The 18,244-nt window shown below is 47.4% G+C and overlaps 1 protein-coding gene across 1 annotated transcript in view; it reads right to left on the bottom strand.

Moving 5' to 3' along the window:
• The window catches only part of TGFA (transforming growth factor alpha), a 44,086-nt gene extending 35,566 nt beyond the window's left edge, over positions 1 to 8,520 (bottom strand). Inside the window, exon 1 of the mRNA XM_037886524.2 lies at positions 7,823 to 8,520. Coding sequence (XP_037742452.1) covers positions 7,823 to 7,862 — 40 coding nt within the window. The 5' untranslated portion in view covers positions 7,863 to 8,520. The remainder of the gene's footprint in view (positions 1 to 7,822) is intronic.
• Between the last annotated feature and the right edge of the window lie 9,724 nt (positions 8,521 to 18,244).

The following is an 18,244-nucleotide window of genomic DNA, read 5'->3' as shown; positions in this document are numbered from 1 at the left end:
TCCCATGCAGAGTCACCTAGCTAGGACATTGGCATTAGATAGAAAGTTGAAAGTACCAAGGCCGGGCTTTTCAAAGCAGCCTAATGGGATATTCAATTCAAATGGGATCTGGTTACCTAACACTCTTAATCGTCGCGGAAAATCTGCAGCTTTCCCAAGACAAAGACTGAGTTTCACAATGCAAACTCTCACCACTGGTTGCTAGCTGGGATTGAACCCAGGACCTACAACTTCAAAGTTACAAGTCTCTGCAACTTGAGTTAAAGGAGTAATTTCACCTGTGTTTCTGGTCCTGAAGGGATTGGTCCTCACTGATGACCTGCAATAAGTAGCTGCCACAGATACATGGCCATTAGGGATATACTGAGACCATCACCCATTGGTGAGGCCCTCAGAACATATGTCCTAAGCAAGATGTGCACTAGGGTAGGCCACCTTCCCCAGAACTCACCATTTGAGGGGTCTAAGAGGAACCCCACGTTATGACTTAGCTGTCATTGGTTGTGCAAAGGAGGTTCCCTATTTGCATCCACTTATCACGTTTTCCATTTTAAGCGAGTGCACATGAATAGCCCAACCTATCATTTACTGAATGATTTACAGGGGTCCCTGCACAACCAAACTAAGCTTGAGGCTCAAAGAAGTTCCTCAGGGCTGCTCTACACTAGAAAGTTAAGTCAACCTAGCTACACCGCACACAGGGGTGCGAAAAATGCACCCCCGAAAGACATAGTTAAGCTGACTTAAGCCCCAGCATAGACAGCGCTGTCGATGGAAGAATTCTTCTGTTGACCTAGCTTCCGCCTCCTGGAGAGCAACAGGAAAACCCCTTCTGCGGCTGGAGCAGGAAGGGTCTGCAATACAGCAGGGAAGCTGTAGTTTTTCTAACGTAGACGTACTCTCAGAGGCCTAGCTCATTAGAAAGGGTCTTGCCTCCAGAATAGAGCTCAGCTCCCTTGTGGGCAATGATTATTAAAACAGCAAAGGAATTAAATTCAACCACCACTCAGAAATCAGGCACGTCCCTCCATTCAGCATAAATGGCAGAGAACCACTTGCTGGCCTGAGCTACCTTCCCTATCACAAGTGAGAGCAATCAGTTAAGATTTTCCAAAGAAAACAAGTGGCTTAGAAGTCTACGTCCCATTGACTTTTAAATTGGGTGGTTTTGAAAATTGGGCCCCATCATTTAAGACAAGAGTATTGCCTCTTTGGGAAGAAGGGATGAGAGGATACAGGAGAGGACCAGGGCTGGGGGAAAGAGGTCACGGTAGGAAAGAACGTGGTGAACAGTAGATTACTCCTGCACCGGTGGTTGGTGCCCCTTGGGTCAGCCCACTCACAGCCCTAGCATTACCAAGCACAGGTCCAATCTAGTCAACCTTCTGCCAAGCCAAGCCGGAGGCACTGCTAACTGTGCATGGAGAGGACTTTTTGCACCTGGCTTAGTGAGCTGGCTTCCCGGAGTCAGGGCTCCCTTCAGTAGCTTGTGGTTTGCAGAGCTGTTGAATTCCAAGCAGGCTCTGCCATCACTGAGCTGCACATAGGTTCTGCGCCAGCAAACCTATCTCCGGAAACACCACATCGTGTGGGAATTGGTTTTAGCGTAACAGTTCTGAGAGAAGATTCACACACGTTCATTATGCGGTGGCCCAGAGGGAGACTCCGATGACTCCAAACCCTTTTATTTATTAAGAAAGGGAAAAGCCATGAGAGAGACGAGGAAATATTAGCCTTTGAACAACCCTATATAAAATTAAGAACAGTGATGCAGTCCACGTTAGACCAGTCACAGGGAAATAATCTTGCAAGCAGTGACGGGTTTGGAAAGATCTCCCCAATGCAGTCTTCCTGATGGAACTCCCAATTCCTAGAACAAACCCCAGACCACACTTTTTTGAAAGTTGTCTTGATACATTGTATTCCCTCCGCTCCAGTTCTGCTCTGAATTTGGCCCCGTATTTGCTAGCAAAGCTCTCTGAGAAACTGGCTAATAACTCTGGTGCAGCATGAAGGATTTCTTAAGGACCCTTTGCATTCTTTCCAAGGCTGCACAACATTGCCAGACAATTGCTACACTCCACCCCAGAGGTGGCTGCAATTCAGCGTTGCTGTGTGCAAGGAGTTTGTAAAGGGCTTTAGGATCCTTTGGAGCACAGGGTGCTCTAGAAGTATACTAGATTAGTAATAAAGCTATGTATTCAAGCAGCTCAAGTAACAGGGGACAAAAAAAAAAAAAAAAAGATCTTTCTCCAATTCTTACTTCATATTTCACTGACTCTTGTTAAGGGTGACTTATTAAAACATTAGCCTATCTGTACGAACTTTAGTGGGACACAGGGTGACATTCACCCTTGAGCAGATCAGCACAAAGCCCTCGGAGCCCAGTCTAAATCCCACTGAAATCAGCAGGGCCCAGTCGGCCAAAAGATATTTGGGCTCCTAACGTCTATACATTTCAATGGAAGTTAGGAGCCAAAATACCTCTGGGGATTCTAGGCCCAGGAGTATTTCAACTGACTTCAATGGAAATTGGACCAGACCTCGTGTCTCCAGTTCAAGATGAAGATGCAGATACAGTCTAGAAACAGTGTCATTCCAACATGTTTACTGTTCCCATGTAAAGGAACATGATATTAACATTCTGCCCTTTTAATTATAAGCAGACAACAACCCCTCATTAAATTAAATCTGCCCTGCAATGAATTAAGAGTCTGAGTGGCAGTTCTATTTAGCAATCCATCATCAAAGACCATCCCTGCAAGCAAGGAGTGGCTGAGCAAATAACCCAGAAAGGGACTGAAGCCAAGTGTCTGTTGGGTCTTAAATCTAAGGAACTACAGATTACTTATTTGAAAGTGCATTGTTCAGTTATTATATATTTAGTATACAGCACAGTAAAAGAAAATCAATCAGTTACAGGCATGTGTACAGCAGTGTGTTGGTGCTGTAATTTTAGTTCCTAAGTTTCATTAAACAGCAGTATTGGTGACAGTTCAAAATTGATTCCTTCCATAAGCATTAAAAGGAGAGGGTGAAAAATATAGAAGACAAGGATTACAGCTGAGTTGAGACAAAGTCCCCCAGGTATCTGTACTGGGACCAGTACTGTTCATACATGAAAAGGAAAAAAGTAAACATTGAAGTGGCAAAGTTTGCCAATGATACAAAATTTGGAAAGATCTTGGAAAGATAGTTAAGTCCAAAGCAGAGTGTGAAGAGTTACAAAGGGATCTCACAGACCTGGGGGTTGGGCAATGAAAACAGCAGATGAAATTCAGCGTAGATAAAGTGCAAAGTAACATATCGGAAAACAGAATCCCAATGATACATCCGAAATGATGGGATCTAAATTAGCGGTTACCCCTCAAGAAAGATTTCTCTTATGCAGCAATGGCTACATTAAGCGTACATCACTAAAGCGGTGGACAATAAAATATAAGGCAATATACAAAGTATCAATATAATACTACAACTCTTGTTTATTTGAGCAGGAACACGTTTTTTGGTCGTGCTATAAGAATATAGCAGACAGCAGCATTTTGGAGATTGCTTAGCTTATAGAATTGGGACTAGAATGAATTCTATGAATCACAGTCTACAATTCTAATTGTAGCCTCCAAGACCTATTCCGACAGAAAGATGTTTCTCAGTCTCTCCCTCAGAGGCATGTAAACTTGCATTACAAGGCTCTCTTTTGGTGTCCAAAGGACCCAACAGCACTTTTCACAAGAGCAGGCGTGAGGAAGCCACGATCACAGCCAGACTGTAATGCGAAGAATCACATTCCGCCTGCCTGAAGTTCCCCAGAGAACTGAAATACTTTGCATATAATACCCTGGTAAACAAACAGTTCAAGTTCCCGTTGAAACAGTCCATCTTTCCATAGCTTAGCCTGGGCTCCCTCATGCAAGATGCTGAATACCCTGCATTTCCTATTTCAATTGCGGGAAGCTGAGCAGGACCTCAAGACTGAGCTCTAATTGAGCTGAGGCAGAGGATAGAATGTTGTTTTGCAATTAGGACTATAGGTAAAATATTAACCCTCTGATTGCTCCTTGGCTGTGGCTGCTGGGCTATTCAGTTAATTGCCAGCACCTCTCTGAAGTTCCTTTGCTCTGGGTGATCTCTAGACCCGCTGCTCTGACACGCAGCCTTAATATTTTTAAGGGTAATTCTGCTAATCCTGCATTGGGATGCAGGTAAACTTATTTAACTTTCATTTTCTTTTTAACTTCCATTCTATTTTTACTTTTAAGCTCAAGAGAACACAGCCCCATTGGCAGCAGCTGTAATTATGAAAGATAAATGAACACTAACACATTTAGGGAGACACCAGCTTCTCAGAGCAGGTGCAGAGGAAATTCCTGGCCACCACAAGCAGAGACAATACATATGAGAGAGCTGTGGACTGAAGCACCACACACGGCATGCTTGACAGAATGATTATGAGATGTATTTTACAGTCTCATTGGCTGAATCAAGCTCCTCTTTCTGAGCCAGAAGAGTTCATGGTCCCTTTTAATAGGAGCAAGAGAGTTTCTCTGGCTAGGAAATTCAAGCCAATCAGATTTTCATTGCTAACAGGAGTTCTAAGACCACCATCCTCTTTCCTCCTCCTCCACTTTTAAAGAAAGTCATTTATTAGCTGGCAGGGTGACCAGATGTCCCAATTTTATAGGGACAGTCCCAATTTTTGGGTTTTTTTCTTACATAGGCTGCTATTACCCCCCACCTGATTTTTCACACTTGCTGTCTGGTCACCCTATTAGCTGGCTTTCCTTGCTACAAGGCTACCACAATTTAACTATGAATTGCATGGATGCCTGGTCTGAACTTCCATCCTTACACAATGTACCTTATTAAAAAAAACAAAACAAAACAAAAAAACTACACACACAAAGCCCAGAGAACAGCCTAAGAGAGGTGTCCCTATGTATCGGTCCAGGTTTTCAGAAGGGCCGAACACCTGCAGCTCCTACTGACACTAACAGGATCAGCACCTCTGAATAACCAGTCCCGACCAGCACATCATTAGGGAGCCTGGATCAAACTGCTGACCCATCAGGGCAATACTTGATTCTTCAGAAGAAAGCAAAATTGCCTCATTGTGCACCCAGAATTTTAACAGAGCTCAGTTTAAGTTTAGTACTCTTCAGAACTGGCATTCAGGCTCAAAACAGCAGTCCTAATTATTCTCTCTCAACCCTGTATAAGTCCGGAGTAACTCCATTACCACTGACCTACAACAGCTCAAGTAAGAGGAAAATCGGGCCCCACTTTTACCACTTGGCTATTTTTTTCGGGGGGGGGGGGGGGAAGGGGGTAAATCGTCAAAGCAAAAGGCACATTCTGTGCAGATGCAGCTCTCCACAGAGCTGCACTCAGAGCTCGTATGCCCTGGTGAAGATTCCCAGCTTTGACTCAATGCATTGATGTGGTTTCGACCACAAAGATTTTGCATAGATACAGCTACTCTGGTACAAAAATCCTTCCTGTAGACAAAGTCTCAGTTACACAGAAATAAAACCCGACGGGGCTGGAATTATTCCAGATTTACACCACTGTAAAATGTGATATCAAGATCTGACACAGTGTCCATAGAGGCTTCTGATCTGGATTTTCCTCACTGACCTCAGTCGAGTTATTCACAATTTACACTGGTGTAAGGAAGAGGATGTAAAAACCCAACAGAGCTAAGTAAACTGAGGCAATGTTTGTACAGCACCTACCATAGCGGGGTTTCTGGTTCACGACTAGGGCTCTGAAGTGCTAGGGTAATACAAATAAGTAGTAATACCTCTCTCCTTGGCAGAGCAAGAAAGTTATTTCAACTCCTGACAAGCACAGGTTTTCTAAAAAAGAATGAAGTAAACTGCAGCAACTCATTGAAAAGTTCTTCCCAGTGTGAAATCAGCAATTTCCATGACAATACCTTCCCTCCAGCAGCCAGGGAATCACAGCGCTTACAGGCCCACTCAGGGGAGAAGTGAACGGATGCACTCAGACCACAGCTTGGTTTCCAGGCTTTGTGGACTTCTAGGCACAGTCTACCCTCAGCCTTCAAAGACCTGCCACAGAGGAGGGCAGGTGCAATAGCTGTGAAGACATTTGAGGCACCCACTCTGCTTAGGAGGCAGTTGCTGGTAAGGACACATACCCACTCGATAAGCTTTAACTTGCAATGTTTTTGAGCCATGGGGACCAACCTGCCAGTGCATTTCCTCAGTGTTTCACCTTCTGTACGCAAACCCCTGTGAACACTCACCCTCAGTAAGCTTGGGCCCAGCCAAAAAACGCAGATCTAGCTATTAAAATCTGACCCCTTCCCCCCGTTAAGAGCATAATGTTGAAACCACCCATGCACAGAGCTCCCACTGACTACAGTGCAAGCCAGAACATCCACTGGGCTCAAGTCTGTTCAGAGTTTTTATACCTGTATAACTCCACTGATTTAAACAGAGTTAATCCCAATTGACGCTAGTCAAACAAAGAGCAGGATCAGGCTTTGGCGACTTCTAGGAACTCCTTGTGCAGTGTAAACGTGCATGGGGTTAACCCTTTACAGGATTGGGACCTTAATATTCCACTTTTCACAGGGATTCTCTTTCAGTTACAAGGGAAGCATACATACATGTTTCCAATGCAATAGGAAACACATGCTTCAGTTCATAGAATCAGAATAGTAGGGTTGGAAGAGACTTCAAGAGGTCCTCTAGTCCAACCCCCTGCTCAAAGCAGGGCCAACCCCAACTATGTTCAATAGGTAACAAACTCTCCTCTTGTGGCATGCACACACATACACTAAACTTTTGTCATGATCTTGCTTTAAATTGCCCAGTACTCGTTACACACCTAGTTTAAATTTTAAACTAATATTGCTAATCACCTAGTGCCAACCAGACCCAGTGGAGAGCAAACATGCCAGGGGCAAGCCACACAAGAAATAAATAGGCAAGCAAAAGATACCTAAAGGTATTTGCATTGTTAAATTCTCAGCCAACTGCTTGTTGACAAGCACAAACTCCAAGGGGGGGAAAATCACAAGGGCTCTCACACACACAGTGGACTGACATTCCAGCCTCCTTATTCAGCCTTGTCAGAAAACAATTGGGAGAAGACTCTCTTAAAAACCATCAACCAGAGAGACACATTGCAAACTGAACATAAAGGGGTGCTGAATGGGCACAGGGGAGGGGCAAGGAAATTGTAGCTGGCTGAGAAAAAGTTAGAACTTCTAGATGAGTGATTAGCAAGCACCATATTCCATCTATCAGCAATTCCAGGATTTGGAAGGGGGGAGAAGCTCCCCCCACAAATGAGAACACCCCCAAAAGCTTGGGTCCCCCCCAGCACGGTTTTAATTTTGCTCTCCTGCTTATATAATTAAGCCACAAGTCCCCTTGATTCATTTAATCCCCCCACCACCCCCACCCCTTACAAGAGCAGCAGTTGAATACGCTGGGGTCAGAGTTCTCTTTCCATGGGAACCAGAGAAAAGTCAAAGCAAGCGGGTGCGTTTATGGCTTTATGCAGGAGCGAAGGCATGGACCGGGGCATGCCACCTGAGAAAGGGAGCTTGGAAAGCAGCGAGCGAACGGGGTTGGGGTGGGAGGAAGAGTCAAAAGAAGGAGGAGGTAAAGGAGCAAGGGGGAAAGGGAAGGAGCAGGGGAAAGTGGAGCGTGAAAGAGAGGGAAAGCGGGAGACAAAGTGACCGAGGGAGAAGGGAAGGCACAAAAGGGAGGGAAAGTGAGGAGAAAGTGAGAGAACAAAGCCAAGCAAAGGCAGAGGGAGGCGCCCAGCGCCAAGGGGCTCGACCTACCCAGCGCGACCACGGCAATCTCCCCGGCGGAGCTGACCATTTTGCAGGCGTACCCCAGCCTGGCTGCGCCCGGAGTGGCGGTGCGCCGGTTCCCTCTGCTCCCTGCGGTGGGCAGGGCTCCGTCGCCGGGCGGAAATGGAGGCGGATTCACCTTTCAACCACTTGGACCTGAGCGGAGCCGACCATCACCCTCCTGCCCCCTCCGACAGGGGCACGGGGGGCGCCCGGGACCCGCGGCTACTGGAGACGCTCCGTGGAGTCCCGGGAAGGGGCAGGCGCTGGGGGAGAGGAGGAGGAGGAGGAGAAGTGCGTGGGTGCGGGGAGAGATTAGTGCCTAGGCGTGGGGCGCAGGGAGATGCCCTAGCTAGGGAAGGGAGATCGGCCCCACATCGCTAGCAGCTGGAGGAGGGGGAGAGAGCAGGGCGCACAGGGGCTTCCGTGCGCCTCCGCCTTGGGGAGCCCCAGGGGCGCAGCGCGTTAGGGCGCACGCCGGGTCCCTCCCGGGATGATAGCGAGCGGGGCTGCCTCGCCAACCCACGAGCCCCAAAGTTCAGCAACTCCGGGGCCGGCAGCTGTGCGAGCCCAGCACACGGAGATTTTTATTGGGCAGCCGTGATCGGTTTCCCAGTGGCTCCCCCTCCTGCCACCCACGGCCCCTCTGGCCATTACACCATAGATAGGAGCAGCTGGGAGCTGCCTCCCACGGCCCCTGTGGGTAGCTGGGATTGGGCCTTCAAGACTATGGTTTGATCAGCCCGAGAGCGCTCTCTCTCTGAAGCCTGCCGTGAACTCTAGGCGGCAGGAGAGGGTCAGAAATGTTCTGCCTCCTCTCATCTGCTCCCTCTTCTGAAAGCCGGACCTATCAAGAATGGCTAAGGCACTTATCACCTGGCTATCTAAGGGCTTGTCTACACTTCTGATCACCGTGAGAGGTTTGGCGTTAAAGTATCTGGCCTCCGCCTACAAAATGTTGTGTTGCCCCCCCCCCCCCTCTGGCCCTGGCACATGGGCGATTCACCTTCCTTTGGAAGAGGTTTTAGGGGGTTCACCTACAGCCAAGCATGTGTGGATGCATCCTAAGGTTTGAGAATCAGAAGGGTTGAACTTGGCGAATTGCAGGTCCTAATGCGGTTTCCAATACGTCTGATCTCTTCGGATGTGTACAAATAAAATAAGTGTTGTAAAAATTATTTTATATTGATCTTTACCATTAGCATATAAATAGAGACCTAAAACAACAGTCAGGGGATCAATGCATCCTCCCTGAAATATCCTTCAAAGAACATAACATCAACCTTTATATCCCCGTATTAGCAAACTCATCACAGGAATAACTATCAAGCCTTCATTTTGCCTGGCGCTCAGTGACAATGGAATCTGTAGAATTGTAGTTTCAAAACTGACCCGCTTTGATTGTGCCATGAGTTTGTCCAAGTATTCTTCATCTTAACACATCTTCCACTGCTGCAGCACCTTTCATCCTGAATGATCTCACCGAGCTTCAGGGCAAATATACAGACATGCAGCCACTTCTGGCAACCAGCCGCCACCTAACACATTGCACAGGTGGGGTGGAGGGGAAATTTTGCCTAGAGACAAACCCCACATCTCTCTTACAGAAAGTGCTCTGAAAACTTGAAAGTCCACCTGGGTCAGAGGGGATGGCAGCTGACAGAGAGCCCCTGGCCCCCCGAGAAAGCACAAAGGATGAAGGGTTAAGATTACCAAATGAGAAGAAAGAAGTTCTTTGGGTTAGGGTACTAGACCAGGGCTCAAAATATCTGGGTTCAGTTTTTTACTTTGCTACAGACTTCTTGTGCAAGTCCTTCCATTTCACTGGCCCTCCGATCCTCGGCTGTAAAATAGAAATCATTTCCTTTGTCTGTTTAGATTGTAAGGTCTTTGGAACAGGGGCTGTCTCTTACTACCTGTATGTGCAGCCCCGAGCACAATGGGCCCCTGAGGTTGGCTGGGCTTCCAGGCACTACAGTAATACAAAGGAATATTCACGATGCTGAGATGTAAGCTTAAGCATCTAAGGTGTTTCAAAGCCAAAAGGTAGACGGTGCTCTTGCGACAAGGAGGTGCCACAGCTCTAATCACAAACCGTAGCTCTAGATGCTGAAGTCGCTGAGTATAAATAAGAAATGCAACATGAGCCTGGCTCAGGAAAGCGTGTGTTATTGGGAAGCTATCACACTCAGCTTTGCTCAGGACTCTTGCAAATCAAATGTCCTTAGAAAAAGAGTATGCACTGAAAGGGCTTTGCCCTCTGTGGGCTGTGGTTAGTTTGTAGGAGGCGGGGATCAGGAGGAAATCAGGGAGCAGCCCTTCCCTTTGTGTATGTATCACGGATCCAAGACTCCCAGGTTGCATAAGCCACAAGAACATTCTTTAATTTAGGGCTGGCCAAGTGACTACGCCCCTTCCTCTCAGAGGCAGCTCTTACCTTGGCAATCCACGCCTTCGTTACCTCTAATGCAAGGGCTGGGGCTGGCCCTAGCCGTGAAAGCCACCTGGAAGCTCGAGTTTAGGCCAGAAAGCAGCTGCATTCCTTCTGCGTGGGGCAGGCTGGCAAGAGCATGACATTTCCTAGCTTATATGGCCAGATGGAACCAGTGTGATCATCAAGGTCTACATTACAGACCTACGTCACTCGGGGGGGGGGGGGGGGGTGTGTGTGAAAATCTCTCCCGCCGGCATAGAGCGGCTACACGGGAGACCTGACAGACATATAGCTACAGCGTACAGCTGTGCTGCTGTGAGGTCTGTAGTGCAGACAAAGCCTCAGAGTGTCTTCATTAAAGCAGGACAGCAGTGCAGCTATATTGGAGCGGCCATGTGGAGGCAGCGTTTTAAGTGTAGACATGCCTCTACTCTGACCTCCTGTGTAAAACAGGCCTTAGGACCTCCCTGAATTAATTCCTGTTTGAACTAGAGCCTAGCCTTTAGGAAAGCATCTGATCTTGATTTTAAAAATTGCCAGTGATGGAGAAGACACTGGCCCTCGGTACGTTATTTCAATGTTAATGACTCTCACTGTTAAATATTTGTTTAAACTTGTCCAGCTTCAAATTCCAGCCCCTGGATCTGGTTTTACATTTGTGTCCTCGGTCGATGACCCATCTGTCATCAATACACCTTTTTTTTACTGGCTGACAACTGACTGCTGGGTGGAATTCACGACATACAAAGCTCTGAACAGTGCAGACCCAAGTTACCTTTAAAACCTGCCTCCCCACTGTATAGACCAGAGGTGGGCAAACTATGGCCCGGGGGCCACATCTGGCCCTTCAGACATTTAAATCCAGCCCTCGAGCTCCTGCCGGGGAGGAGGGTCTGGGGCTTGCCCCACTCCACATGTGCCATGGCTCCGCATGGCTCCCGGAAGCAGCGGCATGTCCCCCCTCTGGCTCCTACATGTAGGGGCAGCCAGGGGGCTCTGCACACTGCTCTCGCCCCAAGCGCTGCCCCTGGCTGGCAGCCATGGCCAATGGGAGCTGCAGGGGTGGCGCTTGGCACAGAGCCTCCTGGCCGCGCCTCTGTGTAGGAGCCAGAGGGGGGACACGCCGTTGCTTCTGGGAGCTGCTTGAGGTAAGCGCTGTCTGGAGCCTGCACTCCTGAGCCCCTCCAATGCCCCGACCCCCTGCCCTGATCTCACTCCCCAAACCCCTTGGTCCCACCCTCCTGCACCCCCTTGGTGCCAGAGCCTGCACTCCTGACGCCATCCAGCATCCCAACCCCCTGCCCCAGCCCTGATGCCCCTCCTGACCTCCGAACCCCTCAGTCCCACCCTCCTGCAGCCCAGAGCCTGCACCCCCAGCCGGAGCCCTCACCCCCCCCACCTGCACCCCAACCCCCTGCCCCAGCCCAGAGCCCCCTCCGCACCTTGAACTCCTCATTTCTGACCCCACCCCAGAGCCCGCACCCCCAACTGGAGTCCTCACCCCCTCCCGCACCCCAACTCTCAATTTTGTGAGCATTCATGGCCCACCATACAATTTCCATACCCAGATGTGGCCCTCAGGCCAAAAAGTTTGTCCACCCCTGGTATAGACTGTGTTTGTCTAGCATATAATATCTAAGTCAGCTGGATTTTGTGAAGCAGGGCAAATAGCAAATCCAGCACTGGACAAATTCAGCCCAGGAGCTACAAGATTCCAGCAGCGAAGTCCATCTGGAATGCCTGCTGGACTGAGAGATTGTAGGAGTGCAAAGAGGCTGCGATTTCCCCTTGGTCAGGGAGCCCTGCAGGTGGATGGTGCTGGCAGAAAAAAAGGGCATAACCGGCATGGGGAGGGGATGCACTGGTTCAGCATGTTCCCCCAAGAGCATGTTCCCCTTGGGACAGTCCAGGAGTAGCACCTCCAGTGATGTAATGGTAAAAAAAAAAGAAAAGAAAAAGAAATGGGTAAACTAACCTAACCTCCATATTCCCCAAATGAGAAGTGGGTAAACCTGTAGTTATCCCTAACTCCAGTACTTCACTGCTAACAGCAATGCTGGTACCATCCTTCACCCCCCTCACCCCGAAGGGTGAATTCTCTTCTGGGGTGCCCAGTGCTGGCCTGTCTCACCTTGTGTGAATCCAGCTCCTCATGCGGGGTCCTGAGAAACCTCCTTTCCACGCCATTGCCAGCTCCAGCCATTGTCTGACGAGTCTTGTGATATTTAGTGTTTTTCTTAATGCCTCAGCCCCTAGAATCGTGTGATTACAAGAGAATCTCAGCTTTCATGTAAATAAAGAATAAAGAGAGTTTCTAGGCCTCAGGGCTATGCAGAAAAGCCAGTAAATGTGAACCCTAAAGTCTCAGAAACTAGAAGGCAAATAATCCTCCCTGCCCCAATTCGAGATCTTTGCTGGCCTGACTCAGAATTTTGGAATGTTGGGGGGGCTGGCCCTATGACTTCCCATTGCAAGGATCTGCTTTCCAACCCCTACACCCTCTTTTTAAAAATTATTCTTAGTCGTAGTATGTTGCCGTGTTTCATTTCTTCCTTTGGTGAAACCCCACAAGTCATCAGGGAAGTTGTGACTGCTGGGGGCGACTTTGGAGGTTACCGATGCCAAGGAAGTCCCCGCTGTGTCATGGTCTGTGTGGCCACACTGATACCAGTGTGGCCGTTACGCCACTGAGATAACCCCCTGGCAGTGCCGAGACATGAAATGTCTCTGCGCTGGATTGCCCAACAGATGCTCAACTTTCTAGCCACTGGCAGACAAGCCCAAAGAACCACCCTGGTAACAGCATTTAAAACGCATGCAAACACTGTTATGTTATTTCCCCCTGGATTTCCTTCGCAGCCCCTACCCCCTCACACATGCCGCTTGCCACATAATTTATTTGTAAATAGAAGCTTCCTCCGTTGCAATCAGCCTCCCTCTCTTGGGCTGATTCATTCGCGGAAGTGCTTGTTGCAGCCTCAGAATCACTGAGCAATACTGAGTGAATCAGGGCAGATTAGCAAAGCCGTTTGGAGGGGTGGGCTGGGGGAGATATCTTGATAACCAGCGGTGATGAGGAATGCATCCCCCCCTCCTCCACAGTGTGGGAATGATACGTTGAATGGGGCTTTGATTGGGCAGAAAATTTTGTAAAGCTAGCTGCAGTCTGTGTGTGTAAATCATAATATTTATTTCTCACACACCACTTTTCATCCACAGATCTCAAGGTGCTTTACAAAAGGTCAGTATCAGATGTCCTATTTCATAGAAGGGGAAACTGAGGCACGGGGGGGGGCAGGGGAGCGCTCATGCCCAAGGTCAGCCAGCAGGTCAGTGGCAGAATGGGTAACAGAGGGAAGTTCAGGCTCCATGGCCTACACTCAAGTCTCTCTGCTGGGCCTGCCAATTTGGAGATGGTGTTTCTGACACTAACACGTTCCTGCTCAGGACTGAACTGAAACTACTGATTTATTAAAAAGAAAAGGCGTACTTGTGGCACCTTAGAGACTAACAAATTTATTTGAGCATAAGCTTTCGTGAGCTACAGCTCATTTCATCGATAAATTTGTTAGTCTCTAAGGTGCCACAAGTACTCCTTTTCTTTTGCGAATACAGACTAACACGGCTGCTACTCTGAATACTGATTTGTTGCATGTCGGACTCTGCAAAGTCTTTTGATGGCCTGAGTTTGACTGAGTACCAGTCTGGGTTGCCTTTGACCCAGAGACCAAGACTTTCAAGGCACCGTAGCCCATTACTGGGCTGCTTTCAACTACCTGAAGGGGGGTTCCAAAGAGGATGGATCTAGACTGTTCTCAGTGGTGGCAGATGACAGAACAAGGAGCAATGGTCTCAAGTTGCAGTGGGGGAGGTCTAGGTTGGATATTAGGAAAAACTTTTTCACTAGGAGGGTGGTGAAGCACTGGAACGGGTTCCCTAGGGGGGTGGTGGAATCTCCATCCTTAGAGGTTTTTAAGGCCCGGCTTGACAAAGCCCTGGCTGGGATGATTTAGTTGGGGATTGGTCCTGCTTTGACCAGGGGGTCGGACTAGATGACCTCCTGAGGTCCCTTCCAACCCTGATATTCTATGATTCTATGATTACCTGAGCAGTCCTTTTAGTTTTTACATTTATTTTGGATTTTTACAATTTCCTACTATTACGAAACAGCGGACAATTATTTACTTGTTTTCCCCAGTTCTTGGCAAGTCTTAACTGAAAGGCTAGAAGCAATCTCAGCTTTCTTCCCAAATACTTATGCCTTTGTTCATGGTTTGTTCCGTGTTTCTTAGTGAAAGCAGCTACTTTCAACAGGTAAGAGAAAACCTACTTAGCTCAAAGGTTTGTTCCATTTCAGTGCTGACAAACTTGAGACCAAAAGTAACTGCCACCTTGTTGTCTAGTGAGCCCATGACTCTCCCCGGAGAGTTTAAAAAACAAGGAAAGCAATTTTAGAATGATGAGATTCGTTACTTATATCACAGTAGCACCTAGAGGTGTCAAATGAGTTTGGGACCCCATTGCACTAGGTGCTGTTCATACACGAAGCAAGAGGAGTTCCTTGCTTGGAAAGGCATACAATCTTTATAGCCCAGAGCTGGAGGAAAGGAAGTAGTATCACCTCCAATTCACAGATGGGGAACTGGATACTGAAATGAATGGCGGTGGCTCCTTTGCTCCGGAGAGTTTTAAGGAGACATTCCCCACAAAGTCGCTATCGGGTGACAATTACTCTATGTCCAAAGTAAGGGGCCTCTCTGCAGTCTTATACTAATTACAGTCATAAGAACATAAGAATGGCCCTACTGGGTCAGACCAAGGGTCCATCTAGCACAATATCCTGTCTTCTGACAGTGGCCAATGCCAGATGCCCCAGAGGGAATTAACAGAACAGGTTATCATCAAGTGATCCATCCCCTCTCGCCCATTCCTAGCTTCTGGCAAACAGAGGCTAAGGGCGCCATCCCTGCACATCCTGGGTAATAGCTATCCTCCATGAATTTATCTAGTTCTTTTTTGAACCCTGTTATGGTCTTGGCCTTCACAACATCCTCTGGCAAGGAGTTCCACAGGTTGACTGTGCATTGTGTGAAGAAATACTTCCTTTTATTTGTTTTAAACATGCTGCCTATTAATTTCATATGGTGATCCCTAGTTCTTGTGTTATGAGAAGTAGTAAACAACACTTCCTTATCTACTTTCTCTATACCAGTCATGATTTTATAGACCTCTATCATATCTCCCCTTAGCCATCTCTTTTCCAAGCTGAAAAGTCCCAGTTTTATTAATCTCTCTTCATATGGAAGAGAGATTAATAATGCAGAGGCCAAGATTTTGCCTAAACTGCTCTCTGCTCAATTGTACGGACAGATGCCCTAATCATTTAAACCCCTATCAGATGGGATTTATCAATGCGGAGGTAGGAGTGATATTATTCTGCTTCTTTGCACAGGTGAGAAGATATCAAATTAATGGCAGGGGGGTTGAGGATATGAGCTAAATGTCACCTATTCTGACTGTTCTCTTGTGTTCTCATGCACCACAAGGCCTATGCGCTGCTTAAGTTCCACTTAAGGCCATATGATTGACGTGATTCAGTGCCACGGGGCTGGCTCTCAGCACATGGGTGAATGTCACCCTTTAGAAGAGCCAACCCGCAAAGAAAATCAGCTGCTCAGTATTCATGACATAAGAATGGCCATACTAGGTCAGACCAATGGTCCATCTAGCTCTATATTCTGTCTTCCGACAGTGGCCAGTGCCAGATGCTTCAGAAAGAATGAACAGAAAAGGGCAATTATCTAGCGATCCATCCCCTGTTGTCCAGTCGTCCCAGACTCTGGAAGTCAGAGGCTTAGGGACACCCCCAGCATAGGTCGCACCTCTGACCATCTTGGCTAATAGCCATTGATGGACCTATCCTCCACAAGACACAACTCTCTGTAATCTGTGTTTAAAATATGCTGAAGTGGCAGGAAAAGAAAAAGTCCATCTATACCCTGTAGCCAAGCAGCACTTAACATGGAAGCTGTGTGTTTTTGCCCAACATAAAAGACTCCAGCCATGTGTTTATTTTGGATTATAAATGTGAAAATGAGGAAAAGCAAAAACACTGAGTTTTTCATTCTAACCCCCCCCCCCCCCCCAACCAATCTCTTGCACAAAAAAAGCCAGCTAGATTTTTTTGGCTTGCACCGTGAATAAAAAAATCCATCTGTCTGGAGCAACCAATGGAGTCTTAAGAAGTTCCCCTGATTATTTTTTTAATGTGTGATTTTAGATAAATATATAATATAGATATAATATATTTATTTTAGATAAATAAGATAAATATTATGCCAAAAGTCAGGGCACGGGTTGTGTTGCTGCATTGTCTATTTATGGGTATGTATTTCCATCCCCTAGGCCTATCAGTATAGTGGCCTTTTAACTTCTGAGATAAACGTCCCAAATGACTGTGCAGAGTTTTGAGCCATGTCCTCCTCGTTAAACCCAGTGAGGTTCATGAAACTAAAGCACTGAGTAATGCCCTCAAAATGTACTGACTAGACTCATCTTTGAACCAGTTTCATGCAGTGTAGCTCTCCCATGAATGAATTGTCTGCCACATTGACTCTCCTCCCTGCTTGATCTCAAAGCACTTTCGACCATTCATAGATCTTAAGGTCAGATGGGACCATCATCTAGTCCAGGGGCTCCCCCCAGCACATTTTTTGGTGGCCTCAAAGTGCGGCCACCACCTCTTGCTGGTGGCCGCTCTGACAGTTTTCCCTAAAATACTTAATTAACTTCAGGAAAAACAAATAAATTTGGACATACACATGTCCAAATCATTGTAATTTATTTATATAGGGGTTTGTTTTGTTTTTTTGAAGACTCAATAATAAAAATAACGTACAGTTGTCTCTGCTTTTTACTGGACCTGAACAGAATAGAAACACAAATAAGATGCTTTGCACATTCTTGTGTTTTTTGTTGTTTCTTTTGCTTTTTGAGTTGTTTTTTTTCTAAAACATGCTAGTGATACTTGTATGTTAATATCACCTCCGGCAGCCTTCCAGCTAGCTACTAAGTCTGCTGTGAAAAGGGATATTAACAAACATACAGATATCACTTTTCACAGCAGATTTACTCAGCCTCGGCAAGACCAGGGACAAATACAGCCCTGGATTGGGAGGTGAGTAGGAAGGTAGCGGGGTCAGGGGCGATGGGAAGGGGATGAGCCCTGGGGCGAGAGCCCGGGGGCCTGAGCCCGAAGCCCTGCACCTGGGGGCGGGAGGCTGCCACCGCGCGGTCACAGCTCAAAGGCCCACAGCCTGAGCCTGCTGCCAGCCATCCCAGGGCTGAAGTCTGACCCCCACCGCCTCCAGGAAGTCAGTGGCTGCCTGCTCCTCTGGTGTTTGTCTCTCCAGAGGGGGGCAGGGCCTGCTGGTGGCCCCAGGAGGGGCGGGGCCACCCCCTCATCACTGCCCAGGGGGCTGTGGCTGCAAGAAAAACCCTTTGTGGCCACATGTGGCCACAGGGGCCGTATTTGAGAAACGCTGATCTAGTCTAATCTCCTATGTAAAACAGGCTATAGAATTTCACCTGGTTTCGCTTGTGTTTGACTTCAAGCATATCTACCAGAAAGGCATCCAGTCTTGAGTTGAAGACATCAAAAGACAGAGAATCCATTACTTCCCTTGGTAGTTTGGGCCGGTGGTTAATCACCCTCATGATCAGAAATGTGTGCCTTATTCCTGGTTTGAATTTGTTTAGCTTCTACACTGGATTGAAGTGTCTATGAAGATACTTTGACGCTGTAATCAAGTCACCTCTCAATCTTCTGTGTGACCAACTAGATGCTGACAGCATTGTTTGACAGCATTTCCTGAGCCCTTCAATAATTTTTATGGCTCTTCTATGCACCCTCTCCAATTTTACAGCATCCTTTCTAAAACGTGGACACCACGACTGGACGCAATATTCTAGTGTCA

The sequence above is a fragment of the Chelonia mydas genome, chromosome 26, assembly GCF_015237465.2.
Source record: "Chelonia mydas isolate rCheMyd1 chromosome 26, rCheMyd1.pri.v2, whole genome shotgun sequence".
In the NCBI taxonomy this organism is placed as follows: Eukaryota; Metazoa; Chordata; order Testudines; family Cheloniidae; genus Chelonia; species Chelonia mydas.
The sequence above is the reverse complement of the archived record's forward strand: the minus strand, read 5'-3'. Positions and strand labels throughout refer to the sequence as shown.